This window comes from Acomys russatus, chromosome 7, assembly GCF_903995435.1.
Source record: "Acomys russatus chromosome 7, mAcoRus1.1, whole genome shotgun sequence".
NCBI classification, from domain to species: Eukaryota; Metazoa; Chordata; class Mammalia; order Rodentia; family Muridae; genus Acomys; species Acomys russatus.
Genome location: NC_067143.1, coordinates 65,741,783 through 65,769,464, shown reverse-complemented (window position 1 = coordinate 65,769,464; position 27,682 = coordinate 65,741,783). Strand labels below are relative to the sequence as shown.

At 51.6% G+C, this 27,682-nt stretch overlaps 1 protein-coding gene and 1 pseudogene across 6 annotated transcripts in view; both read left to right on the top strand.

The window, feature by feature from the left end:
* The first annotated feature begins 1,468 nt into the window (after positions 1–1,468).
* The window catches only part of Plekha7 (pleckstrin homology domain containing A7), a 191,151-nt gene continuing 164,937 nt past the window's right edge, over positions 1,469–27,682 (top strand). For all 6 annotated transcript variants that reach the window (XM_051149267.1, XM_051149265.1, XM_051149268.1 and 3 more), the window contains exons 1-3: positions 1,469–1,581; positions 1,694–1,770; positions 1,869–1,926. In XM_051149267.1, coding sequence (XP_051005224.1) covers positions 1,499–1,581; positions 1,694–1,770; positions 1,869–1,926 — 218 coding nt within the window. In that variant the 5' untranslated portion in view covers positions 1,469–1,498. The remainder of the gene's footprint in view (positions 1,582–1,693; positions 1,771–1,868; positions 1,927–27,682) is intronic.
* Positions 9,604–9,699, top strand: LOC127192577 (uncharacterized; annotated as a pseudogene).

Below are 27,682 nucleotides of genomic sequence, written 5' to 3'. Positions count from 1 at the left end.
CTGGGCTCCCATTCTGTCCTTCCCGTGTCCTCTGCGGTCAGACAGTCACACCGTCACGTGAGCCTCCTCAGACCTGCAGCCTGTGTCTCTGAAAGGCTGGCCTGACCCTTGCCCATCACCTAGCTTCCTGCTCCACCTATCTGCAGTGTGACAGGGTGTCTACGTTCCCGTTCTTCCACGGAGGGGTTGACGGAAGCATGAAGCAGAACTGTTCAGGCTCCGACACCCTGGTAGTCTGGACCAAGGCCCCTTGTCGTGTCCAGCTGACACTTTTGGTTTTTGGGAGAACAAGAGAGAGTAAACACACAGATGCCAGTTAGGTGCAAACAAGTGAGTTAAAGGAACAGAAGTGTGCTCTGGGGTTCAGGAGAGCTCCCCAAGACCTGAAAACGGAAAGAGGCAAGGGTCATAGAGTGCGGGCTGACAGCTCTTCCAAAGTGAGAGACAGGGAAATCCAGACCTACTGTCTCTCTGTAGCTTCAGGTGTGTGGTGGCACGGACTGTGGTCCCGGCCCAGCCTGTGTCCCTGCTATGAGCTGGAGAAGATGGATGCATGCTTGCTGTGGCAGTTACTAAAGCATCCACCGTGTGCCGGGCTCCAGGGAAGCTCGCCCACCCACTCTGCACACAGCCCTCCGAGACCTCATTCTTCATCTTATTTTTACTTTGTTTTTTTTCTTTTTGTTTTTTATTTTTTTTATTTTTTTTTGAGACCGGGTCTCAAAGTAGCCCTGAAACTTTCTTAAGCAGCTCTGTCGGGTCTTCCGGCTCACAGCAATCCTCCTGTGTCAGTCACCCCAGCGCTGGAATCACAGGCAAGCTTTTTCACTTATTTTACAGAAGCCTTAGAGGCTGCTCCGGAATCCAGCCAAAACCTGTTCGGTGTTCCTAGGCTAAGAAAGAAGCACACTTCCGGTGTGTGTGTGTGTGTGTGTGTGTGTGTGTGTGTGTGTGTGTGTGTGTAAAAGAAGCTGTGGCGTGCAGGTCGGCTGGCTTTCCTGGAGCAAGTTGGGGGTGGAGGTGGCGGACAGACCACGACAGTCTGTTCCAGCGCCCGCAGGTCTCGGGCACAAGGGCTGCGGGGTGCTACTCCTTGGCCGGCCCCTGCACCAGTGAACTTTGGAGGCACCAGCCGCGACCTCGGACAGCAAGTCCCCAAGGCTGAGGGCCCGCGCTGCGCCCAGCACAGGAGAACACCGTGGGGTCGGCCCAAGTCCCTCCAGTCCCAGTCCTTCCCCACACCCTGCCTCTCCCCTCACTCTGTCCAACTTCTTGCACCCTTCTCTCTAGCCCTCCCCACGTCTTGTCCTCCTCTCCCTATCCCCATGCAACTCCTTGCCCCCACTTCTTGCCACTGCAGCCCCCAGTTTCTAGTCCCTCCCACTCCCTGGGTCCAACTTCTCTCACCCTTAGCTGCCCTCTCGCCCCGCCTCCTGCCCCGCCCCTCACCCACTCCCCACCCCCCTCCTCGGCCCGGGGCTCGGGAGCTGGGGCGAACATGGCGGCGGCGGTCGGGCGGGACACCCTACCTGAGCACTGGTCGTACGGCGTGTGTCGGGACGGCCGCGTCTTCTTTATCAAGTGCGCGAGGGGCGGCGGCGGCGGCACTCGGGCGGGGTCGGGGGCTGGGGCTGGGGCCGCGGGCGGGCGGGCGGGCGGGGCGGTGGAGCTAACAGGTGCACCTCTCCCGCAGTGACCAGCTCCGCTGCACAACCTGGCTGCACCCGCGTACCGGCGAGCCGGTCAACTCGGGTCACATGATCCGCTCAGGTGGGCGCCCGGGGCCGGCCGGGGATGGGGGCGCGCGGGGAGGGGGCCGGTTCCCACGGCCGCGCGAGTTTGACCGACTTTCCTCGCCTTTCACGCAGACTTGCCGCGCGGCTGGGAGGAGGGCTTCACGGAGGAGGGCGCCAGCTTCTTCATCAAGTGAGTGAGCCCGCGCGGCGGCCGCACCTGACTTGTCCCCCCGCAGCCTGGGCCGGCTCGGCGCCCGTGGGCCCGAAGGTGGCGGGCTCCGCAGCGCCGCAGGGGGCCTGCCTGGTCCCTCCCGCCAAGTAGCCCGGCCAGCGAACTCCACGGCTCCCGGGACACGCCTACTCCGGGGGCATGCGCTAGGCACAGCGGCGGGTGTCAGGGAGTTGGGCACGCGTGGGTCCCGGAGTGTGGCCCGAGGGCTTGGGCGTGGGGGAGGGGGAGAGGGGCCGCCGTTGCTGGTGGCGGGTGGTGTCTAGCCGCACTAGCTGGGCTCGCCCGGGAGAGTCGGAGCGCGACCCGGGCCGCCGCATCCCGGCTCCGCGGCGGAGGGAGGGGGGTGGGGCTCCCGGTCAGCCAATGGTGTTCCTGGAACTCGACCCGCGAGTCTTCGGCGGGCGCCGAACGCCGAGGAACGCGGACGGTCGGCTGTGTCTGGGCTAGCAGAGCGGGAGCTTTGCCGCCTGAGCCCCGGGGCGCGGCCCCACCAGTTAGTTGACTCTGGTTTTGTAGGGCCGCGTGGGTCTCATCTCGAAGCCGTAAGGGGACACGCGCGTGCCGTCGGCTTTCCCACTCTGGGAAGGTGCCTGCGTTGCAGCGTTCCTCGCAGTGTTTTCTGTAGCTCCTGGGAGGCAGAACTTGCCTTTGATCCTTTGCCCTAGAGCCTGGCGTAGAGTGGGAGGTCGGTAAATGTTTACGGAATGAATGAACCAGCCAAAGGTCTGTAGGCCGTTGGTGTGACTGGCGCTAGTTGTACTGTGGGGGACCGTGATTCAGAATTCATTTCTTAACTAACTTGGATACACTGTTTAGCCCTGTGTCAGAACATGGAGGGAAAGTCCCTGCCTCCTTCATAGAGACCGAGACTAATGGCTAAGATGTGTGGAAGCGAGGGGCTCACTGTTCCTCTTGGCCGATTTGTAATCCACTGGAGGAAAGGAAACAGCAAATAATAGTAGCAGGTGGTGGTTGTACTGCCGTGCAGAAAATTAACACAAGGGGACGTGAGTCCGAGTGATTGGATGACTGGTTGGATTGGAAAGTTCTGATGACTTTTTATGAGCAGGTGACATTTGGAGTTTGAATGACAAGAAGGACCCCTGCTGTGGTGACCAATAGGGACAAATCATTTCAGAAACATGTTTAAAGTACAAAAGCCTTTACGTTCAATGAGCAAAAAAGGCTTGCGTGGCTTGAAGGTGGTGACCAAGGGAGAGAGTGGCACTAAAGGTCAGAGGAAGGGAGGCAAAGGCTGAAACTGGGCTAGGGTAAAGAGATGCTAAGCATTATTCTGAGCCCAGGGAGAACTCAGGTTTTTAAGCAGGGAACTGGCACACTATGCTTTGCAGTTTTAGGGAGAGTGGGGTGTGGGTAGACAGCTGTGCCAGGGAGGCAGGGGAGCAAGAGGAGGTGGCTGTGGTCCAGAGAAGACCGTAGTGGAGGGTGGAGCACAGAGACGGAGAACAGTAGGCAGATTCAGGCTATGCTTCGAACGTAGTGTTTACAGACTTTTCCAACAGATTGGATACTGAGAGAAAGAACGGTCAGAAGTGACCCCGAGGGGACTGGGGAGATCGTTCATAAAGTTCTTGTCATGCAAGCGTGAGGACACATGTTAAATTCCGTAAAAAATCCAGGTGTAGTAACGTGCACTTGTAATCCTAGCAGTGGGGAGGCAGAGACAGGAAAGTCTGGGGCTTGCTGCCAAGTCATCCTATGGTAATCTGCAAGCCCCAGGTCCCAGTGAGAGACTTTGTCTCAAAAAAGAAGGTAGACATCTGAGAAACAACATGTGAGGTTGGCTTGGCTTCAGGCTTTCATGCACCTGTGCACCTGTGCACACACACACACACACACACACACCCCTCTTAAAGTACTTGAGTGGCTGGTACCCATATCTTTGAGATGAGAAGACTGGGGAGAAACAGGGTTGCATAGATGATAAAAAAGGTCTTATTTTAGCCGGGCGTGGTGGCGCACGCCTTTAATCCCAGCACTCGGGAGGCAGAGGCAGGCCTCTGTGGGTTCGAGGCCAGCCTGGTCTATAAAGCAAGTCCAGGACAGCCAGGGCTACACAGAGAAACCCTGACGCAACAAAACAAAACACCACCAAAAACCTACCATGATCAAAAGCATAGTGAAGGAAATCAGGGAAGAAAAGAGTTTATTGCAGCTTTTCCTTCCTGTTCCAGTCCATCCCGGAAGTAAGCCAGACAGAGTAGGGGCTAAAGCAGAAACCTGGAGGAAGGCCACTTACTAGCTCACTCTGGCTCGCCGATCCACTTTTCTTTTTCTTCCTTACTTCCTTCCTTTTATCTTTTTTTCTCTTTCTTTCTTTCTTTCTTTCTTTTTTTTTTTCCCTCGGAGACAGGGATTCTCTGTGTAGCTGTGCTGGACTAGCTTTGTAGACCAGGCTGGTCTCAAACTCACAGAGATCCACCTGCCTCTGCCTCCCTGAGTGCTGGGATTAAAGGCACGTACCACCACACTCGGTTTCGTTCACTTTTCTTAAGCTCGTGTGTCTAGGATAATGTGGTCCACAGTAGGCTGGGCCTTCAGTTAATCATCAATCAAGACAGCTTCTCACAGACGTGCCCACGGGAGGTAATCCTTCCAGCCAAGGCCCGCAGACGTGCCCACGGGAGGTAATCCTTCCAGCCGAGGGAGGGTCCGTCTTCCCAGGCGACTTGACAGCACAGTGCTCTGAGCCTGGAGGTGTGCAGCGTTTGAGCTGGGGAAAGGCAAACCTTAAGAAGAGATTCTGGGCGGGAAGAAGATGTGTAGCCACAGGGGCCTCAGGACAGGTGACTGGAGCCCATGGCAGAGGAAGTAGATAGGACACCTGTCCAGGAAGGGCAGACATTGGCCAGCAGTTGGAGAGGTGTGGATTGAGGAGGGGTTTGCTCTTTTGGGGGAAATACTGTGTAACACCTTTTGTCCTGATGGGAGAGGGAAAAAGCAACGGTTTAGGAAAAAAGACTGGGCAGTTACTGGAGCAGAGTTTCTGTGGAGGTGAGAGGGACCAGTCTAGGCATGCATCTCAAGGGCGCCCCTGGGGGCAGTTTGCAGTAGCGGTACAGCCATGAGCTGGCATTTGTGCCCTCAGTAAGACTGTAGGCTGCTGTCTCAGCATCTGGTTTTCATCCGTGCTGCCGTTCTTTGGTAATTCTGTCCCCTTCTTACAACACCCTCCATCCCACACCTTCTGGAAATGCCTACCCACAGCAGCACAGACCCTGCTCTCAAAGGCTGCTGGGGCTAATAGGCTGGGATCCTATGGTAGCTGTTATGTTTTCCATATGATGATTTCCCTGAAGAGGCCTCCAGATTTGGGACTAATTATCTTCTTCCTTGTCCCCACACCCAAAGTTTTGCATCTATCTGCTTTCTAAAGAGTTCATAGATTATTTAACTATTTATTTTATGTATATGAGGGCCCTGTCTTCATGCACACAAGAAGAGGGAATCAGATCTCATTTTATTTATTTTATTTTATTTTAATTTTGGTTTTTCAAGACAGGGTTTCTGTGTGGCCTTGGCTGACCTGGACTCACATTGTAGACCAGGCTGGCCTCGAACTCACAGGGATCCACCGGCCTCTGCCGCCCGAGTGCTGGGATTAAAGGCGTGCGCCACCACTCCCGGCCAGATCTCATTTTAGATGGTTGTGAGCCACCATGTGGTTGTCAGGGCTGGTGGTGAGCACCTTTGCTTACTGAGCCGACTGCTCAGCTCTGCCTGCTTTCTCAGAGTGGCCATGAGCATTTCTGAATGTGTCATTTTTTGGAGGTGGGGAAGATCCTCTAGTAAGAGTCAGAAACAGAACAGCGGCAGGGCTGGCTTTGTTTCCTTAACAGGCAGGAGAGTGGCGTGGAGTTTTCAGGATGATGCACCCGTTGTTCCTGATAGTTAACAGTGGTGGCATTTGTTTTTCTTTCAACTCTTTGGCAGTGTCATACATGCGTGCCTTAGTTTCTTTCCTGTTGCTGTGGTGAAATGTCTGGACAGAAACGACTCGCAGGATGAAGGTGTCTTAGTCACTGTTCTGTTGCTGTGAAGAGACACCATGATCAAGGCAACCTTAAAAAAGGAAAACATTGGGGACTTGCTTATCATCATGGCAGGGAGTGGGACAGCGAGCATGGTGCTGGACCAATAGCTGCATGCTGATTCACAGGGAGGGAGGGAGGGAGGAGGTGGTGGGGGGTGAGAGACAGAGAGAGAGAGAGACACACACACAGACACGGACTGGACCTGTTACTGGCTTTTGAAACCTCAAAGCCCACCCCCAATGACACAGTTCTTCCAACAAGGCCACACCCACTTCAGCAGGGACACGCCTCCTAATGCTCCAGTCCTTTCAAACTGCTCTATTCCCTGGCGACTCAGAAATGTGAGCCAGTAGAGGCCATTCTGTTTTTTGTTTTTATTTTTTGTGTTTTTGTTTTTTTAAGAGTTATTTATTTTATTTATTGCATATGAGTACTTTATCTGCAGAAGAGGGCATCAGATCTCATTACACATGAGCCACCATGTGGGAGTTGAACTCAGTGCCTCTGGAAGAGCAGGCGGCTCTTTCTCTCTCTCTCTTTTTTAAATTTATTTTTATTTTTATTTTAGCTGGAGTTACAGATAGTTGTGAGCTGCCATGTGGGTGCTGGGAGTTGAACTCACGACCTCTGGAAGAGCAGGCATCACTCTTAACCACTGAGCCATCTCTGTAGCCCTTTTTTGTTGTTGTTTTGTTTGTTTGAGACAGGGTTTTTATGTGTGTAGCCTTGGCTGTAGGCCAGGCTGACCTTGAACTCTCAGAGATCCACCTGCCTCCCGAGTGCTGGTATCAAAGGCGTGCGCCACCACTGCCTGGCTAAGCCATTCTTACTCATACCTCCACAGAAGGCCTTATTCTGGCTCACAATTGGAGGTTATAGTCTGTCAGGGCAGGGGAGTCAAGGTGGCAGGAACTTGAAGCAGCTGGTCACCTGGCTCTGACAGGCAAGGGAACAATGAAAGTGCTGACTCAGCTGTCTCCTTTTTCAGCCCAGGAGTGGTGGGTGCCTCCTACTTTCTGGGTGAGTCTTTCTCTTTCAGTGTAAGGAAGCCCAGTAATCTCTCACAGGCATGGTCAGAAGCGTGTCTCCCAGGGGATTCCAGGCCCTGACAGTTGTGTACTGTGTTCTGATCTCAGTTATCCTCAGTCATTTTCCCACCCACCCCCACTCCCTCTGCCTCATAAGTCCCCTCCCCCCAAGTGCTGGGCCGTAACCCCAGGAGATGACACATTAGACAAGCGTGTCACCTCCAAGCCTTGTTGTCCCTCGCCTTCAGTCAAGAGTGTCACCTCCAAGCTTTGTCCCCAGCTTTTGGTTTTCTAAGACAAGACCTTGCTGTGGTCCTTGGGCTGCACAAGACGCCTGCTCTTGTCATCTTGTCTCCATCTGTTCAGATTTGGGGTCACAGGTATGTGCCACTGCGTCCTGTTCAGTGGACATTTTGACTTAGAGTCTGTTTCTTGAAACAGAAAACCCTGACCTGTGAAATAAGAGTTTTAGTTTATTTCTGCACTTTTGGCTACATTTTTGCATTAATGCTTCTCTCAACTGGTGTGGACATGCACTTTACGAAGAGATTTTGTGCTTTGAGATGTTTCCCGTTTTGCCATGAGTCTCCTGGCTGGATAGCAAATGTAATAGTAGTTATGATAGTGTTATCTACACCAATCATTATAATAATGATACAAGGATCTTATCTTGCTGCATATCAAGGATGGCCTTGAACTCCGAGAGCTGTCCTGCCTTTTGTCTCCTGAGTGCTAGGAAGCCTCTTTTGTTTTTGTTTTGTTTTTTCTGTGTGCATGTCTGTGTGAGGGAGCTGGAGTTACAGTTGTGAGCGGCCATGTGGGTGCTGGGAACTGAGCCTGGGTCCTCTGGAAGAACAGCCAGTGAGCCGTCATCTCTCTAGCCCCTTGTTACTGTTTTTGATACAGGGTCTCACTTTGTAGCTCTGCCTTTCCTGGAACTCGCTCTGTAGACCAGGGTGACCCAGAACTCAGTATATCCACCTTCCTTTGCCTCCCAAGTGCAGGCATCAGAAGTGTGTGCCACCATGCCTAGCCTTAATCTTTTTTTTTTTTTTTTTTTTTAAAGGACAGGGTCTTGCAATATCCCAGGCTTGCATTGAACTTTCTAACTTAATCTTTTTGAGTTCTTGGAGCAAAATACTAGGAACTTCTATTGCTATTCATGGGTGTCGTTAGATTTATTTACTTAGAGACAAGGCCTCACTCCCAGCTGGTGTGGAGCATGTAGCATTCCTCCTGCCTCAGCTCTCCTGGTGCTAGGTTATAGGCGTGTGTCATTGTACCTAGCTGTTTGCTTTGTTTTGAGACAGAGCCTCATGTACTGAACCCTAGTCCTCAAGCGTGCTAGGCAAACGCTCTGTCAGGAAGCTATGCCCCCCTGCCCCCACCACCAAGTATTTGTTTAGTTTTCATTTTGAGACAGACTCTCGCTGAGTTGCCTAGGCCAGCCTTGAACTTACAATCTTCCTGCCTGAGTTCCCAAGTAGTTGGAATTTTACAGGTCTGAGGTGTAGGCGCAGCTGTAAGGCTGCTCTGGGAATGGTCCTCTTATCTTAGTCACTTGTGTGCTTGGGGGTGGGGTAGGGCACACCACACCCTGCTCAAAGGCTGCTTCTTAAGGGCAGACATGTTCAATGTTTCTGGGGCTTTGGCACCCAGCCTAGACCTGGACCTACACCCACCCCCTGCATTTATGTTAAAGGCTGTGTCCCCAAGAAACCTTGGGCGATCATTAAGTGGTCCAGTCTTTCTAAATTTCTGGCTGAAAAGGAGTCTTGTGTGTGGAAGAGATGCAGGGAAGCCAGGAGTGGGCCTGTTGGGGCTGGTGTTTGGACCCAGGCATCTTGGATGTAGTCACTCACTGTCAACAGCAAGGCTCAAAGCACAAACCTGGCCAGTAGAGGCCTTGGCAGCCCTTTCTGGTTCCTTGGTCTCATGAGCTCAGTGCTTTGCATCTGGGGATTTCCTCATCTATTGGCTGTTGTACTAGACCACGTCTTTCCCTGGCTTCAAGGCGTTGGCATCTTCTGACTTTGCTCCAAGTCAAACTGACGGGGGCCAACTGATCATACAAAGGGCCACTTAGCTTCTGGTCTTCCGGCCTTATCTTTGGGTGCTTGTGGGGTCATCCTGTGCAGGTGCCATTTCTGAGGCAATAGGACTTAGGAATGGTACACTGAAGGCTGGCCGGAGGTGGTGGGCAGATCTCTATCAATTTGAGGCTAGCCTGGTCTACAGAGCGAGTCCAGGACAGTCACAGTTACACAGAGAAACCCTGTCTTCAAAACCAAACCAACCAACCAACCAAGCACACAGAAAAGTACACTGAACGCTTGGAGTGACGCTTTGTTGTTGTTTCCCCTGCAACTGTGACAGGGAAACTTCCTAGGGGCAGAGCCAGAAATGTTAACTTTCAGGTCCCAAGTACAAAGTGAAAAATGGAAGGCCCTTTATTGAAAGGGGAGGGAGCCATTGTAAGGACTGTAGTAAAGTGGGCGCGGCAGCACACTGAGCTTAGCACTTGGGAGTAGGAAGGAGGAGTTGAAGGTCGTGCGCTCTTCCGGTAGCACATAAACTAAAACAGGAACAATACAGAGAAGATTAGCATGGTCCCTGCGCAAGAAGTTTGTGAAGCGTTCCATTCAGAATTCTGCCTAAAAATGGTCAAGCTTGCAGGGTACCCAAGGCCTCAATAGTTCCTGCCTCACAATGTGTCTGTCAGATATATTGGGCTGGAGGACTGAAGATGATGCTCCAACGTTATAGAGAATTTTGGGTGCCTGTTCAGGCAGCAAACTGTCTCTGTCATCTTCTCATTTGGGAAGCTGCTAACCTGCACTCCCTGTCTACTCAGGTAATTAATTTTATTCCTTCTCAAGTCTCTGAGTTTGATAGTTTAGTTTTACGATTAAGCTTAGTTGTTGAGGGGTTAAAGTGTTTTTAGGTCCAGATAGATGTTTTACGTGGATAATGATGAGATATGATAGATATTGATTTACATTCAGAATTTTAGACTCACCAAGATAGGAAAGATACTTTCTTCAAGACTGCCAAATACAATTAGCCAAAACACTGTGAATGTAACATTTATATAATTCCTGATTGTTTTGTGGTTCTTCTTGCTCTAGGTAGTTTATTGTATATATGTGTAATGGGCTATTGGAGTCTCTGTCTCCAAAACACAACCACAAAGCAAAACTACAGTAGAAGCAAGAGTGGTGAGCCAGCAACGCCAGCATTCAGGAAGCAGGAGGGTCTAAGAGTTCAAGGCCGTCTTCAGAAATACACTGAGGTGTGAGAAGCCAGCCTCGGTCACACGAACCCCTCTATCAAACAGAAGGAGGCAAACCAACAAACCCACAACGTAAACCTTGATCCTTCTGCACTTGTTTTCCCCTAGACTTGTCATCGGTTTTTTTTTTAAAATTGTTATTTTGCCAGTCGGTGATGGCTCATACTTTTGATCAAAGCTAGCACTTGGGAGGCAGAGGCAGAGGCAGGTGGATCTTTGAGTTTGAGGCCAGCCTGGTCTATAGAGCTAGTCCCAGGACAGCCAAGGCTATGCAGAGAGCTAGTCCCAGGACAGCCAAGGCTATGCAGAGAAACCATGACTCAAAAAAGGAAAAAAAAAATTGCTATTTCACCAGGTAGTGGTGGCGCACGCCTTTAATCCCAGCACTTGGGAGGCAGAGGCAGGTGGATCTCTGTGAATTCGAGGCCAGCCTGGTCTACAAAACAAGTCCAGGACAGCCAAGGCTACACAGAGAAGGCTACACAAAAACCCTGTCTCAACCCCACCCCACCCCCCCAAATTGCTATTTCATGTTTTTGGTGGTGGTTTTTTTTTTTTTTTTTGACACAATCTCTGTGTAGCCCTGGCTGGCCTGGAATTTGCTGTGTAGACCAGGTTGGCCTCAAATAAGTCATCAGCACCATACCCTACTGTAAAGTACAGTATAGAGGTTTGCGGGCTCCGGGCCCTCGGCGGGCTGGGAGAAGCAGGGAGCGCTGGGCTAGGTGACAGCCTTGGTTTGTAGCCTGCTTCAACAACACCCTGCGGTAGACCATACCCAGCTTTCAGGACGCCACCTTTGCATGCACCGACCTCATGTTTCAGTCAGTCTAAAGAGGCGCTGAGGAGTGAACCAGACGGGAATGTCAAGGGAAAGTCCCTATTAGCTGTTGGAATTTGGTCGCCGCATTTGCAGAAGTTTATTTCAAACCAGAAATTGACAGTCACACAATGGATTTTGGGTGCTGATGGCTTACATTTAAAATGGAAATCCTGAAGCCTCATCGTTGAAGGGCAAAGCGGGTTCTCCGGCTTGGCTGGTTTGGGTATAATCCCACACTTTACCCTGTACTTCCTGGTGGCTTTATCACGGGGAAAGCCGGATCACGGATTTAGCACTGGGTCTGTGGGAAAAGCTCTGCAGTGAGTGTTCTGTAGAGAGTGGAGGGAGGGTTTAGAGCTGTATCACACTCTCAAAACAGGCCCTTGAAAGATCTGGAAACACCCCTAAGAAAAAACGATTGAAGCTGCTAAGTCCCTTGACTCTTGCAGGGGGAGCCAGTTGCTCCTGCAGCAGGTAGTCTGTGTGCAAGGAGGGTAGGTGTGAGTCTCTTCTGCACTGGTAAGTGCTGGAGGACAGGCACCCCAGAGGAAGGGTGCTTGCATGGCATGCTGGGGAGGCCTGGGCTCCATCCCCAACACTACAGAAGAGAAAATGTAAGAACCACCTGCTTGGGCCTGGTATTGGGGGGATGCATTTGGCACTTCCTAGGGCTTTGGAAAGAAAATTAGGAGCAGGGAGCAGGAGGACAGTAAATCCCAGGCCTTTCTGGGCTACAGAGGGAGTGACTTCAAAGCCAGTTTGTGCAATTTAGTGAGCCTGTGATTCAAATGTACAAATAAGAAGGAGGGGATTGGGAGTTCCAGCCCAGGGCAGGCGCATTGAGTCACATGTGCAAGCCTCCAGCTAGGTTCAAGTCACAGTTTCGGAGGTGGGCAGGACAGGCTAGGATGTGGACTGATGGGTAGCTTACTGTGGTGCCCACGCCAGCGCGGCGTAAGGAGCCAGCATCTCCGACTGGCACGGCGCTGTGAGTAAATATTGGCAGAGAGAAGAGCCTGGAGGAATATGGCAGTGTTTGCCTCTTGTCACATGGCTGTCAAAACATTGGCTTTTTGACTTCTGGGAAGGGAAAGCATTTTGAGTGAATGTTTTGTTGTCTGCAGAGTGTTTCATGAACATTATCTGGTTCAAGTCTTAACATTATTTTAGTTTTTGGCTGTAGAGATTTGGCTCACAGGATAAAGTGGTTTTCCTACACTCACCTTTTCAGGGCTCAGGGGAGAGGCCTGGAGGTGTTTCTACCCTTGATTGGGCTCCTCAGACACAGGGACCACAGATTTAATGACAGAAAGGGACATGGGGTCTGCTTTCCTAGGAGCTGGGTGCAGAGAATGTCATGCGTGCAGACTCCACTTTTTGCTGTGCTGGGGTGGCTCTTTCTCACCGCTGAGTGACATCCCAGCCCTTGGTTGTAGAAACAGGGTCTTACTGTGAGGCCCAAGCTGGCTCCGGGCTTCATCTGCCTGCTCAGCACACCTGACTCTGGTAGGCTTTGCAGCTGGTCCATCCTCTGCCTTACCTACCTTGGGGTCATGGCTGTGGGAAGCTGTATCATCAGGTTTATTGTGTGGCTTTGCGTTTTCCCAACAGAAGCATCTGCCCCAGGAGATGCCAGCTTCTCTGTGAAGTGTGGGGAGACTAGACATTGGTTCTCTGTCTCTCTGGGTCTTAGTCTCCCAAACACTGCTGGTACCCAGAGGAAAGCCACACCAGCATCAACTGTGGCCTCAGGATACCTTCCTTCCTTCCCTGTCTTCCTGACCCCTTTCTCCAGGGTCTTCTTATGCAGCTATGATAGGTTTGAAACTCTCTATATAGACCAGGCTGATCTTGAACTCACAGAGTTCCCTGCCTCTGCCTCTTGACTGCTGGGATTAAAAGCATGTACCACTTGGCCAGGCTTAGGTTGTCATCTTTTTGTCCTGAGTTGTACTAGACTTCCTCTCTCATCCAGTTTCCTCACAACCACATGCTACCTGGGGTGTAGGGCTGGTTTTCCCGGAAGCCCAGAGCACTGCCGCCCTGCATCCTATAGGCAGTGTATAGGTGTGTGGATATGGGGAGAGGCAGCCTAACCACCTGAACACTGATCCCAGCTGGGCACCTGTTGCTCTCTGACCTTGGCCAGTTGCGGACTATGTTTAAGCTTATGTCCCCTAAGGTCTAGTGTTGTTAGTATGAGGAGTACTGAGTGACTCATGGAAAAGGCCCAGGACATGTCTGGTGCAGAGTCAATGCCGATCAACACAACATGAGCTGCTATGCATCCATTTACACAACTCAGGGCTGGGGTGAGAACGTGAGTGCTGAGGGCGAGCTGGGGTGAGAACGTGAGTGCTGAGGGGGAGCTGGGGTGAGAACGTGAGTGCTGAGGGGGAGCTGGGGTGAGAACGTGAGTGCTGAGGGGGACCTGTTTGCATTCGGCTGCTCCAGGGGAAGTGGGTAGCATGTCAACTGTAGGACTCAGAAATTAATTTGAACCAATACAGATGGAAAGCCGTTTAGGACTACCAAGATGTCCTTAGTTCTGACAAATGTATGCTGAAATGTTTGCTCTTAAGTGGTTATGTGGGGAGTGTGTGTTTGTGTGGGAGATAGGGGAGGAGACGATGGCAGTATGGGACACGGTGTTAACTGTGAGTCTGGTTGAGGGCTACTTGGGGACACTTTTTACTGTTCTTACTCTTGCAACTTAAAAATAACTTTTTTAGCTGGACATGGTGGCACATACCTTTACTTCCATCACTCAGGAGATAGAGGCAGGCAGATCTTCCATTGAGTTCAATGCCAGCTTGGTCTGTAAAGTGAGTTCCAGGACAGCCAGGGCTACACAAAGAAACTCTCTTTAGAAAAACCAAAAACAGGGTTGGAGAGATGGTCCCATGGTAGTTAAGAGCACTGACCACTCTCCCGGATGGACCTGAGTTCAGTTTCCAGCACGCACATGACAGCTCACAGCTGTCTGTTAACTCCAGTCCTAGAGGATCAGGCACCCTTGCCACAGACATACATGCAGACAAAACACCAGTGCACAATAAAAAAAATAAATAAACCTTAAAAAAAGAAAAATAAAAAAACCTTTCAATAGATTTGTTTATTTTATGTGTGTGAGTATTTTCCCCGTGTATATATGAGTACTGTGTATATGCCTGGTCTCTGCAGAGGTCAGAAGAGGGAGTTGGATCCCTTGGAACTGGAGTTGCAGGTGGTTGTGGGTGCTGGGAACTGAACCTACGTCCTCTGGAAGAACAGTGCTCTTAAAGTGCTCTTAACTCCTGAGCCATCTTTCTAGCCCTTTTACTCTTACATTTACAATGACTTCAAGTAAAGAGTTCATTAAGGCAGGCATGCCTGGACTTCTAGCACCCAGGAGGCTAAGGCGGGAACATCAGTGCTGTGAGTTTGAGCTCAGCGTAGCCTACATAATGAGTTCAAGGCCAGCCTGGGCTGTATAGCAAAACCCTCTCTCAAAACACAAGCTAATAAGTAGGCAAAGAACTCAGAAGCAGAAACCCTCAACAGTTTGTCTTTGTCCATCAAAGGCCAGGTTGCTGTAAGAGCCCAGGGCGGTGTGGAAACGGCTGGGGTCTGTCTCTTTCCTGGAATCTTGGAGGGTTTATGAATGCTGCTCCTTAACCTGGCATCAGCTGTGAACACTGGAGAACGGACCAGTTGTCTGGTGTTTTTCAGATCACAGGTGTCAACACCTGGCGCTTTGTAGTTAAACACACATTCCCCAGGGCAGTCATTTTGATCGACATTTGTACAAATTGGGCATTTGAGGGCAGAGATGGGAAGCGGAAGAGCTTCCTGAAACCAGAGCATCAGTTGGGATCTGAACCTGAGTCATCCTGGCTCCAGTCACTACTCACACCCCAGAGCACCCAGAGCAGAGGCACCTTGGCCTCTCTCAGAACGACCCCACTGAGGAGGAAGTGTGTGGAGCTCTGGTCCTCAGGCAGGTGAGGGTGGTGAGGAGGCCCTGGCGTGCTGAAGGCGTGGCTCTTCTCATTTGGAGGATCACCCCCTCTTTAATCCTTCCTACCTCTCCTTTTCCCTCCTCCCCAGATGTCAACTGACCCAGCTTAGGGACTGATGAGCCTCTTAAGCCTGCTTAAAGATCCAGCCTGTGTTCAGAGCCTGCCAGGGAGCGTGTCCACATCCCAGCCAGTCCCAGCGGTGTTCTCGGGGGCTCTCCTGCATTTCCTGTCTATGCCTGACAGTGTGGAGTTAGCATGCACTCTCATGCCTCCCTAGAAACCATGCCCCCATGTGGGAAAATAGTGAGGGTGGGCGGAGGTCCGTTCATTCCATCCTGTGCTCAGGGCATTGCTGCCCGGCTTTCGATATGCCAGGACCAGACAAGGGCTCAATAACTCAAAAATATTTGCACTGTCTCCATTTGTAAACCGAATTGGCCATAATTATTCATAGACCCAGTGGGGCTGTGTAAGGGTAAGCATCTTATTTGAGAACTGAACCAGAGTCTGAGTGGTTTAGTCACCAGGTGTGAAGCTCAAGGGTCTTCACACTGGGCCCTGTCCAGAGACAGAAGTCACTGTCCCTGTTTCCAGCAGTGCCCAGTGCAAAAACAAGAGGATCCCGACCAGTGTCAGTCTGGGTGTTGGAGACAGGGTTCCCAGAGTCGGGGATGGGGGTGGGGGGCTGGGGAGCCTCAGGGGAAGATTGAGGAAGGCAGGCAGCTGCCGAGAAGGCAGTGCTGACATGTGCTGGGGGGCAGGTGGTGGGGGTCGTAGCATCTGTGTGAGGAGTGGAGGTGCTGCGTGGGGCTCTGGATCAAACAAAGCTGGCCCTGGCAACTGGCTTCAGGAAAGAGGGCTGCTGGGGCAAGGGCGTGGTGCCGCACATCTTTAATCCCAGTACTCGGGAGGCAGAGGCAGGGGGATCTCTGTGAGTTCGAGGCCAGCCTGGTCTACAAAGTGAGTCTAGGACAGCTAAGGCTACACAGAGAAACCCTGTTTTTTTTTTTTTTTTTTTTTTTTTTTTAATAAAATAAAATAATAAATAAATAAATAAATAGGGGGCTGCTGGGGGACATCGCCCAGGGGTTCCGACTGCTGAGCCTGAGCCTCGCAGTGCTTGTTAAACAGGGATGCTACTGGAGGTGGAGCTTGCTTGGTAGAGTACTTGCCCAGTTTGCATGAAGCCTTGGGTTTGATCCCAGTGGCACACATCTGTAATCCTAGCACTGCAGAGGTGAAGGCAGGAGGATCAGAGTCTCAAGGTTGTCCTTAGCTACACAGTAAGTTCAAGGCCACCCTGGGCTATGTGAAACCCTGATTCTGCCTCTGGCTAGGGCAGGCCACGGCAATCTCTATCTCCGAGTGTTTTCTTTCTTTCTTTTTTTTTCACCTAGAAAGTGCAAGTAGTGACCACAGTGGCTGCGTCAACCAGCTAGAGTGCACGTGCTGAGAATGACCCTTATCTTTGTTACTCTGCTCAGTGAAGGAGGTGCCTTCCTAGGAGAGGTGCCCTGCTGCCGAGGGGCATCTCCTCAGGCTAGAAAGGGAGATTTGTGCTTGCTTGCCTTTTCTCTTCATTCTTTGTTGTTGTTTACACAGAATTGTAGGCGTACTTTTTATTTTATTTTATTTTTTTGCTACTTTATTGGGTTCTTTATCTACCTCCCTTCTCCACCTCAGTCTCTTCCAATCCCCAACACTAGGCAGGTGAGAAAGAAGGTTGGTTAGAGGGGAGAGGGTACATAGACCTCTTTAAACTACGTCCTGCTGACCAGGGCCATTGGGCTCTTTGGGGCAGGTCCAGTCTTTGTTGTCAGGACAGCTCCAGCTTCTTGTCAAAGCCCAGGGGCTGCAGCAGCCTCCCTTTGGAGCACCCTTGGGCCCTCTCAGGGCATTGGCATTTATGTACCCTCTGAAAAGTTCCCACAATTCCAAACGTCACATACTCGCAGAAATTATCTGCAGTTGGCAAAGTTGTGCCCACCTAGATACAAATCATAATTAGCAGTTGTGGACAATCTGAAGCAACCCATACCCCACATGTGGAATTAAAACAAAAACCTATCACATAACATAACTGGGTTTGAGGGTTTTGTTTTGTTTTGTCTTTTTTTTTTTTTTTTTTTTCCTCCAAGACAGGGTTTCTCTGTGCAGCCTTGGCTGTCCTGGACTCACTTTGTAGACCAGGCTGACCTTGAACTCACAGAGATCTGCCTGCCTCTGCCTCCTGAGTGCTGGGATTAAAGGCGTGCGCCACCACCGCCCAGCTACATAACTGGGTTTTAAAAGAAGCCAAAATTCTCACTATACAGGATCTCATTTCGTAGTCCAGGCTGGCCTTGAACTCCTAGCAGTCTTCCTTATCTCAGTCTCCCAAATACCGGGACTCTGAGAACTGTGCGATTGTATTTATACATGTCTGTAATTGGAAGCTTGGCACTGGTTGGTGCTAATTACCAAGGAGCAGTTACTGATCTCCAAGCTGGGTGTGGCGCTGTGCCCATCCAGAGACAGCATGGACAGCTTTCCTGGGCTCGGGACTGGTACGTGCTTCCCACCCCTGCCTGCTGCACTACCGTGGTGGAAGGACTTCCTGCGTGGGCTATCTGACCAAGCGCCTTGCTTATTTGGTGGCAGGCAGTAACCTTGGTGTCTGTATTAGACACACTTAATGAGGTACATGAGCTAGAGCCTCAGCCTAGAATGTGGACGTGGGCCTTGGGGGCCTCGGGGGTGGTGGGGTGGGGTGGAGGGTGAGGGGGGTGGGTGGTGGTGGGTAGAGAGGGTGGGGTGGGGGTGGAGGGGGTGAGAGTGGAAGGGGTGGGGGTCAGGGGGTGAGGGGGGCGGGTGGAGAGGGTGGGGTGGGGGGGTTGGGAGGTGGTGGGTGGAGAGGGTGGGGTGGAGGGGGGAGGGGGTGGAGGAGGTGGTGGCTAGACAAGGTGGGGGAGGGTGGGGGACCTACACAGGTGGCACAGGTGATTCTCAGGCTGCTGAGAGGGAAACCGTGTCTACCTTCAGCTTCTGTGTCTGCACAGTAGTGCTGCTCCTTTCTCCCCACTGTCACTGGAGAAGGAAAAGTGATAGCCTGGCTGCAGGTCCGCGCCTGCACAGTGCAGCCCTGTGGGCATTGTGTCTTCATGACAGAAGCTCATCTGTCCAAATCCGTCAGCCAGACAGAGCTGGGTAAAAGGTCTAAGAGGGCAGCAGGGGGTACAGCTGTCTGTCAGTGCCCACAGGGGGTACACCTGTCTGTCAGTGTCCACACTTTTGCTCATCCTGGGAGCAGGAGTCTGGTCTTGTTCCCTCCAGGTGGAACTGGGCCCCTCACACCTATGCCCAGACTGCTGCCAGTGTCACAGGGAGGTGATCTGGTTGACCTTACAGTGACCATATTGTGGGGCCTTCCTAAAGGTGATGATCCCACACCTCAGAAGCCACACTACTTAGAGAGTCTCTGAGGGCAGAGGAGGCCTGGCTGGGGCCACTGTCTTGCGTGGGAGACAGAGTGTGATGGTGGTAAGTGATGGCGATACCAAACCGCTCCCATCATCTCTGAGCTGGCCCTGGGGGATTCTGGCAGAACTAGGGTTGTAACTCTGTGCCCCCAAACAACTGACCAGCTCCGTGAGGACATTGTCAGGTACAGGATCAATGCTCAGCCAAATAGATATGTAGGTTTGCTGGTTTAACCTTTGACCTGTCTCTCCAGAAATGGGCTGATTTACAAGGAGGAGAGTGGGTTTAGAGTTGGGAGGAAGTAAGACTTTGTGAGCTGAGCTGGAAGGAGGACCAGAGCCTGTTGTCGGGGTTCAGGGAGGAGAGCCAGAGCCTGTTGTTGGGGTTCAGGGAGGAGAGTGCTTTCCTAACCTGCCAGGGGGGCTTGGAAAAAGTATTTTTCTTAGCACATTTTGAGCTGGGGATTTAGAAAATAATAGACAGACAGCTGCTATGGCGCTAAATATCTATAATTAGTGTACCCGTGGATACGTTTTAAAATGGGGCTGGTGGTACCTAGAATTACATCCATTTATGTAGGCTTTGAATAATTCTTTTTCTGTCTTTGAGGTGTGAGCGGGCGCTGGAGAGCTCAGCTGGCCTCTGCCTTTGGTTTTTCCAGCCCTCTTCACCTGAGACTGTGTAGATGTGTTTCTGAGTTTGGCACCAGATGGGTTCTGAAACTCAGAGGATATTAATTCTTTAGGGGATAGGAAAGTAATTAGCTTTATGTTCTTGGAATAGATAGATATTTAAATTAGAACTCATAATGTACCCCTTCATTCTGAAAGCAGCGTGCGTGGTTGGCACCGACTTCCTCCTAGAACAAGCAGGAAGGCTCCAGAGGTCTTAGAAGTGGGCTGTAGGATGGGTAGGAAGGCTGGTACCCTGGGAAGCCAACTGGTTTTCTTAAATACTTATTTATTTTGTGTGTGTGGGGGGGTTGTTGTTGTTGTTTTTATTTGTTTTGAAGCAAAGTCTTACTGTGTAGCCTGGGCTGGCTTAGACCTGGTTATATAGCTCAGTAGATGGGTCTGCCTTGTGGGTGATCCTCCTGCCTCTGCCTTCTGGGTGTTGGGATTGCAGGCGTTGCAATACCACATCTACCTATTTATTTATTTCTACTTATGTGCCCCCCCCCCCCCCGGGTGCTGACAGGTGCACCAAACTTAACAGAAATGGCTCCTTTAGTTATCATTTGACTGGCTGCTCTTTGTTGACGAGGCCATGGGGTCACAAGGAGCTAAGGAGTTGATGTGCGTGTGGCAGGGAGCAGAACGAGGGCTCTGGCAGTTGTGTATCTGTCTCATCACATTTCCCTTCCCTGGCTTGGCTTCCACTAAGATCCCTGGACGACCCTGTACTGCACAGGCTGGCGTGATTTGTTTCAGGGAAACACTCAAACTGTACAGGTTCAGTTGAAAGGGTGAAAGAGGGGTGTGGCCTGGCCTTTTGTAATGCTAAGGGAAGCAAACTTTGGGGGCCTTCTGTTGAGTAAGCTTCTGGGCAGAGCCCCACTGGCAGCAGGCACCTCTCTTTGTAACAGGCAAGTGGACAGTAGATGAGTTCCTAGGCTTTGTGGGAGGGTGGGGCGGCAGCTGGCTTTGTAGAGGGCATGGACTTGGCCATGCTGCCCTCTGCCTGTCACATACCAAGGGACAGGTGCTAAGGGCACAGGAAAGCTGACAGCCATTTAGGTCACCTCTCCCCAAGTTGTTCTCTTTCCTATATCTGGCAAGTAGAAGGTTCCTGCGAGGAGAGCGGGGTCTGGGAGAGGAGGCAGCCTTCCTAGGCCATGCTTTGCTTTGGTTGCTTTACAGATGGAGTCTCCTTCCCAACCACCTGAAGTGGAGGTGGGATTTTGAAAATAACAGACAGGCCAGTGAGATGCCTCGGCGGGTAAAGATGCTTGCCGTGCAAGCACGATGACTGGGTTTGATCTCTGGAACCCACGTAAAGGTGGAAGGAGAGAGCTTACTCTACAGAGTTGTCCTCTGACCTCTCCGTGCGCGCGTGTGTGTGTGTGTGTAGGTGAGATTATACATGCTTATGTGTGCACTTGTCAGAGATCCACTTCAAGTGTTTTTTCTCAGGAGCCATCCATTGTTTGGGACAGGATCTCACTGGACTTAACCTGCTGCTCAAGGATAGAATCGATCTCCTGGGATCTATTTATTTCTGCTTCCCCAGTGCTGAGTTTACAGGTCTGTTCAGCATGCTCAACCTGTGGGTGCTGGGTATGGAAATCAGCTCTAAATGTCTGCATAGCACACACTTACTGATTTAGCTGCCTCCACAGCACATCTTGTTTGTTTGTTTGATTTACGACAGTCTCTCTGTGTATCCCTGTCTGTCCTGGAATTCACTATGTAGGCAGGCTGGCCTCTCAAAGATCTGCCTCTGCTGGGATTAAAGGTGTGTACGACCACGCTGGCCTTTTTGCTTGTTTTATTTTGTTTTTTGTTTTTCTTGTTTTTTTGAGATAGAGTTTCTCTGTGTAACCTTGGCTGTCCTAGCACTAACTCACTCTGTAGACCAGGCTGGCCTTGAACTCACAGAAAATCTGCCTGCGTCAGCCTTCTGAGATCAAAGGTATGTACCACCACCACCTGGCTCTGCTGGCCTTTAAAAAAAATTTTTTTTTTAATGTATATAAATGCTCTGTCTTTATACACACCAGAAGAGAGAACCGGATTCCATTACAGATGGTTCTGAGCCACCATGTGGTTGTTGGGAATTGAACTCAGGATGTCTGGACGAGCAGCAGCCAGTGCTCTTAACCCCTGAGCCATCTCTCCAGCCCTGCTGGCCTTTTTAAAAAAAAGACAGGATTCATTCTGTAGTCCAGGAGCTGTAGTCTGGCTGTCTTGGAACTCATGGCTGTCCACCTGCCTCAGCCTAGTGAGTGCTGGGATTCTGCCTGCCACTCTCCTGTCTTAGCATTTCTACTGCTGCAGTGAAACACCATGACAAAAGTAGGGAGGAAAGGGTTTATTCAGCTTACACTTGCACCGCTCTGTTCACCACGGAAGGACGTCAGGGCAGGAACCTGGAGGCAGGAGCTGATGCAGAGGCCATGGAGGGTGCTGCTTACTGGCTTGCTTCCCCTGGCTTGCTCAGCTTGCTGTCTTATAGAACCCAGGACCACTAGCCCAGAGGTGGCACCAGCCACAGTGGCCTGGGCCCTCCATGATCAGTCACTAACTAAGAAAGTGCCTTACAGCTGGATCTTATGGAAGCATTTTCTCAGTTTGAAATCTCAGATGGCTCTAGCTTGTGTCAAGTTGACATGCGTCTAGCCAGCATGCTTCTTTTCTCTCTTTCTCTCATATGTAGCCCTGGCTGGCCTGGAACTGTCCATGGGGACCAGACTGCCTTTGAACTCATAAAGATTTGCCAGCCTCTGTCTCTGAACTTAAAGGCCTACTATCATGGCAGGTCTGGCTCAAGTTCTTGACTTTCTTCTTAGTGGTGTGTCCCTCAGTGTCCCTTCTTGACTGACTGTCTGAGCTGGTGTGGTTCTGGGGACCTGTGCTCTGTGTTTCACTATGGCAGTCCTTCCCAGTCAGCTGGGCCTGCTGTGTGCTCCAACCGGAGATGGTGGGCCACCACTCAGAGTGCCTGCTCTCCCCACACTGAGGGCCTCAGCCTGACTGGGCCTTACACCCAGCCTCAGCTGGCTCACTCTAGACTTCTGGTAGTGTGGCTGTGGGTCATGAGAGAGCATATGGCCTGTGGAGCTTGGGTGAGTTATTAAGCGTCTGTAAAATGGGATGAATGTTGATTCTGTCTCTGCCTCTGTCTCTCTTTTTGGGTTTTTTGAGATAGGGTTTCTCTGTGTAGCCCTGGCTGTCCTGGACTCATTTTGTAGACAAGGCTGACCTCAAACTCACAGTGATCTGCCTGCCTCTGCCTCCTGAGTGCTGGGATTAAAGGCAAGTGCTACCACGCCCAGCCCAAATGTTGATATCTTTCCCAAGAAATTTTTTTTTTCTTAAGTTTTTCAAGACAGGGTTTCTCTGTGTAGCCCTGGCTGTCCTGGACTCACTTTGTAGATCAGGCTGACCTCGAACTCACAGTGATCCGCCTGCTTCTGCCTCCTGAGTACAGGGATTACAGGAGTGTGTCACCACGCCCGGCTTTCCCAAGAATCTTTTGCCTTGGTTAAACAAGAATAACATGGCTGTGCCGGGCGTGGTGGCGCACGCCTTTAATCCCAGCACTCGAGAGGCAGAGGCAGGCGGATCGCTGTGAATTCAAGGCCAGCCTTGTCTACAAAGTGAGTCCAGGATGGCCAAGGCTACACAGAGAAACCCTGTCTCGAAAAACCAAAAAAAAAAAAAAAAAAAAAAGAATAACATGGCTGAGGGTGCTAGTGTTCACCTGTAATCTCACACTTGGAAGGCTGAAGAGGGCTGTGAGTTTAAGACCACCCTGGTCAACATAGTAAGATCTTGTCTCAGGGAAATTAAACAAAACGAAAACCTTAAATAAGAAAAGCAACAGCAAAGGAGTGTGGAGTGTTAAATTTTCAGAATGCATCAGTATTGCTTAATACGTTTGGCACTTGTCATACGCAGGCGGCTTATCCTCTGTAGTGGTTGTGCTGTCCCAGGTGTGCGTGGGAGATTCCTCAGCTGCTTGGCTTCAATCCCACAGGCCTCCTGTACTGTGACAGAGCACATGAGCGTCTTGTCCAGCCTGCTCAGCATCTCAGTGATGGGCATTTTCTAGCCAACAGCATCAGTTGTCCTGTCAGGGTTAGCCAAGCGGCTAAAGATGCCCAGTGTCCATCCTAATTGTGACCTTGGCTGGTACCACTTGTGGAGGAAGTTTGAATATAATTTGTAGTGCAAGTCATGTCTCACTTGAGCCCTGCCGTCCTTCCTGTGGCAGCGAAGAAAAGGCTCCGCTGGTAACGGGGAGGCTAGAGGGAGGGTTGAGCTCAGTGTGTCATTTCTTTATCCAGCTTTGATGTGCCCCTGGGGAGCATTAAGTGTCCAGGTAGAGGACAAGTCAAAGTATTTGTTTAATTTCAGGTGAGGGTGTGGTCAGGAAGTGTATGGTGAGGCCCCAGGGTAAGAAGTGTGGGTGCTAGTGGAGAAAGTGCCCAGGAGGGAACAATGTGGAGGCAGGCCGAGTTGGGGAGGCTGGGGTGGTGGGAGGGGTGATCCAGCCTTTGTCATTGAGGTGGACTTTCCTTGCCCTGTGTTGGGCTCAGGCCCCAGCACTGTGAGTGTCAGGATGAGAAGGGCTAAGCAGCTTCGGACAGAGGTTAGGAACTGTACAGGTTCTGACCCGTGGCTGCCTGGGTTTAAGGCCCAGCCCTGCCGCGTCCGGCCTGTGGTGGGATCCTGAACAATCTGTAACCTGGAGCCTCAGCCACCTGGTGTGTAAAATAGGAATAGTGACGATTGCCGCAGGGTTTAAATGCGCTGGTGTGTGACGTTCAGAAAGGTCGGGAGTATAGAAACTATCCCTGTTATGCTAGCTTCTTATCAGCGCTAGAATGTCAGTTCAAGCTGTGTGTCCTGTCTGGGTTGTTCGTTGCTGCGTGTGCTTCCAGAAAGTTAATGATTCCCAGCACCACTGGTGTGCCCAAGGAGCCCTGAGCCTGGGCTAGAAGGGACACTGCTGTCACAAGCTAGAGCACACCTGGAAAGCTTGGGATGCTGGGCACACCACCCCCCCCCCCCCATCTTGAAACAACACGCCCGCCGGGGCCTTATTGGAATCCTGAGTGTTGGAGGAAGAGGATGAAACTTGGGCAGAGCCATGTGCAGGGTGTCACACTGGTGACACTGGGACGGTGGAGGCTGCAGAGTGGGTCACTTAGAGCAGCTGTAGCTGAGCCCTGTGGGTCGTGGGGCTCCCTGGAAGGGCTCTGTCAGGGAGAACGTGGACTATGGGGATGTAGGGCGTGGGAGGGTGGCTGTCATTCTGAGACAGCTCACGCTGACAGCCATGGGTGGGGCTGGAGGAAGCAGGTGGTTCACGTGAGCCTCCACCTGGCAGGTGAGGGCTGGCCTCTGAAGCAGAAAGCTGGTAACACATACCTTGCTTGGCAGCACCTCTGTCTTAAAAATAGAAAGGACAGAGATAGAGAAGGGTGGTGAGCTTGTCCTAGGTGTGGCCTGGTTAAAACCTGACCCCTGGTAGCACCAGCTGTCCTCACCTTCACTTGCAGGCCAGCACCTCCCTCTGTACCACTGAGGGCCACCTCCTGCCCTTCCCTCCTCCCAGGACTCAGCATGGGGGTAGTGGGGTGGGGTGGGGTGGGGGTGGCGCAAACAGACACTGCTATATTGCTTCTGTACCAATGACCAACCACAGGGAATTAAGGCCCGTTGGCCTGCCAGCCAGTTGGGAGCACTCTGCACCCAATGAGTTCTAGGGCCTTGTACATTCTTGTGGGGGTTACAGACTGTCCTGCCTGTGCTCCTGTGTGTCCCTGTAAGTGGCTGTGCTGTGTCTGGCATCTTGGTGGTTTGGTCAAGCGTCTAGGGTGTAGAGACAGAGGGTGCCCACACAGACTTCATATGTAAGAAGAATATTTGGTGAATTATACTGGTCAGGAAGGAATTTGCCATCACAGAGACATCTGGCCTCTTTTATGGCATCTTTCCCTCTCCCTCTTGCTCTCTCTAAAGATTCTGAGTCCTAGGCCTGCCAGGGCCATGTATTAATTTGCTATCAGCAGAGCTTATCAAGCATGGGGTGGAGGCTGCTGATTATAAACGCTCTCTAATGTTCAGAGTCCCTTGGTGTCACTGTCCATCTCCTGCTTGGGGTGTGGCTTCTGGAGGGCCCTTAGGAGAGGATTTAGATCATCTCTTCAAGCCTGGATCTGTAACGGGTTCCTAGAGTAGCCAGACTCTGTGTGCAGGGGAGCACATCGGGCTAGAGCCAGAATCAGAAGTCTTGGCTTAGCTGGGCATGGTGGCGCACGCCTTTAATAAACCAGCACTTGGGAGGCAGAGACAGGTGGATTTTTATGAGTTCGAGGCCAGCCTGGTCTACAAAGTGAGTCCAGTACAGGCAAGGCTATTATACAGAGCAGCCCTGTCTTGAAAAACCAAAGAGAAGGGGTTGGAGACATGACTCGGTGGTTAAGAGCACTGGCCACTCTTCAGAGGTCCTGAGTTCAATTCCCAGCACCCACATGGCAGCTCACAACTGTGTATAACTCCAGTTCCAGAGGATCCGACACTCTCTCACAAACATACATGCAGGCAAAATAAATACATTGTAAGGAGGAGGAGGAGAAGTATTCGTCGTCGTCGTCGTCGTCGTCGTCATCTTGGCTTTGAGCTTCACCATTGCATCCTGTAGTTGTGTGGCCTCTTAGAAAAGTGACCAGGAAAGGCTTTACCAAGGTGAGGAGCCGCAGGCAGACCCAGGCCCACAGCCTCTGCCCACTACCTCAGGGCTTGGCTGGAAGTGTGTTGTTTTGTTTTGTGTTTTTGTGGACTTGATCACATACAGCTCAGGCTGGCCTCACACTCACTAGCCGACTTTGGTTTGCACTCTTGAGCCTTCTTCCTCCTCAATGGTCCTGCTGTGTTTACTTGCTTGTGACTTTGCTGTGGGTAAAGGGAGTCCACTCCCAAGGCCGGTTGCAGGAAGAAGGCGTGAGAGACAGCTGGAGGTGAGGAGGGAAGTGCCAGACAGCCTTTACCAAGGAAATTACCTGTGAATTGTGTCTCAAAACCCGGTCAGGCAGGGAAGGGGACAAAGGCTATCGCAGAAGCAAAGGTCTGGGAAGTGGAGGGGCCACAGGGTAAAATAATCTGGGGGAGAGAAAACACTGGAACTGGGCGTGGAGCAGGGGCAGGGGAGGCCTGCTGCTTCCTGCCTGCTTGCGTCTGTCTTTGGCATAGAGGTCAGGTTTACTAGAGTGTTTTGGCCAGACTTGGGTCGTAAGCATGCAGAGAGGCTCCTGGAGGCTGTTTTGCATTTTCTTCGTTCTTCAGAGGGATCTGAAAGCCAGAAAGTGACAGGTGGCTTTCCAGCAGGGCTGGATCCAACGCAGTTAGAACCCAGCCACTGTCTCCGACTAGTCGGTTTGCATCACACCGGATCCATGAGGAAGCCCCTGGCCTGGCCTGGCCTGGCCTGCTCTGCTTTCCTGGCCCACTCAGTCTTAGGCAGAAAAGGTGGAGGAAGTAACAGTCTTGTTTACCAAAGGGGCTGGTTGGGCAGGTCTACTTTGCTAGGTTAAAGGCCAGAGGGGAGACCAAGGTTTCTCTGCTGGCTCCTGCTGGTGGGTTGATGGAGGTGGGTGGAGGCAGGCCTTTTGCCTGAGGTGACAGCAAGGCCTGAGATTTTTCCAAGGCATTCCCCTCCTCTGCCCTCCCCGCCTCCCAACTCAGAGGGCTGAACAGTTTCCAGCTCTCACATTCTTTTTCTGGAGAGTAGGGCCAGGAGGGATTAGGGCACTCAGAGGAGGCTGGAGGAGTCTTGCAAGTTTCTCGTTTGGGGCAATTAATTTGATGGATTGCAAACCTGCTCCCTACTTTCTCACACTCCTCCCTGGGCCGAGCAGTAGGACTGGCCGATAGCACACCCTGAGAATGCCCTCTCCTCCCTGTCTTCCATGTTACCTACTGGTGGGGTCAGCTTTGAGCACACAGTAGGCGCTTTCTGAAAGCCATGAGCTCATCTGCCCAAGGTAACCATGTGGCAGGTGACCGCTGGGACTCTAGCCAGGTTCCTCCACTGCACCTGCCTAGTGTGCTCCAAGAGAAAGCAACACACAGTGAAGGACTCCCGTGGGTTTCCTGACTTCCCCCTCTTGCCTTACAGGGAGGGTCCCTGTCAGCATCTCCCCCTGGTGGTGCTAAGGGCTACACTTCATTGTGTGTCGTCGTCACCACCCCCTTCTCCAATCCTCCTGAGCACCACAGAGGTGCGCTGAGGACGGAGCTGCTTTGTAGGACACCTTTGTAGCTGCATTGCTCCTTCTTTTGTTGGTTTCTTCCATTTCTGGTTCAATTTTGTATGTTACTGTTTCTGAC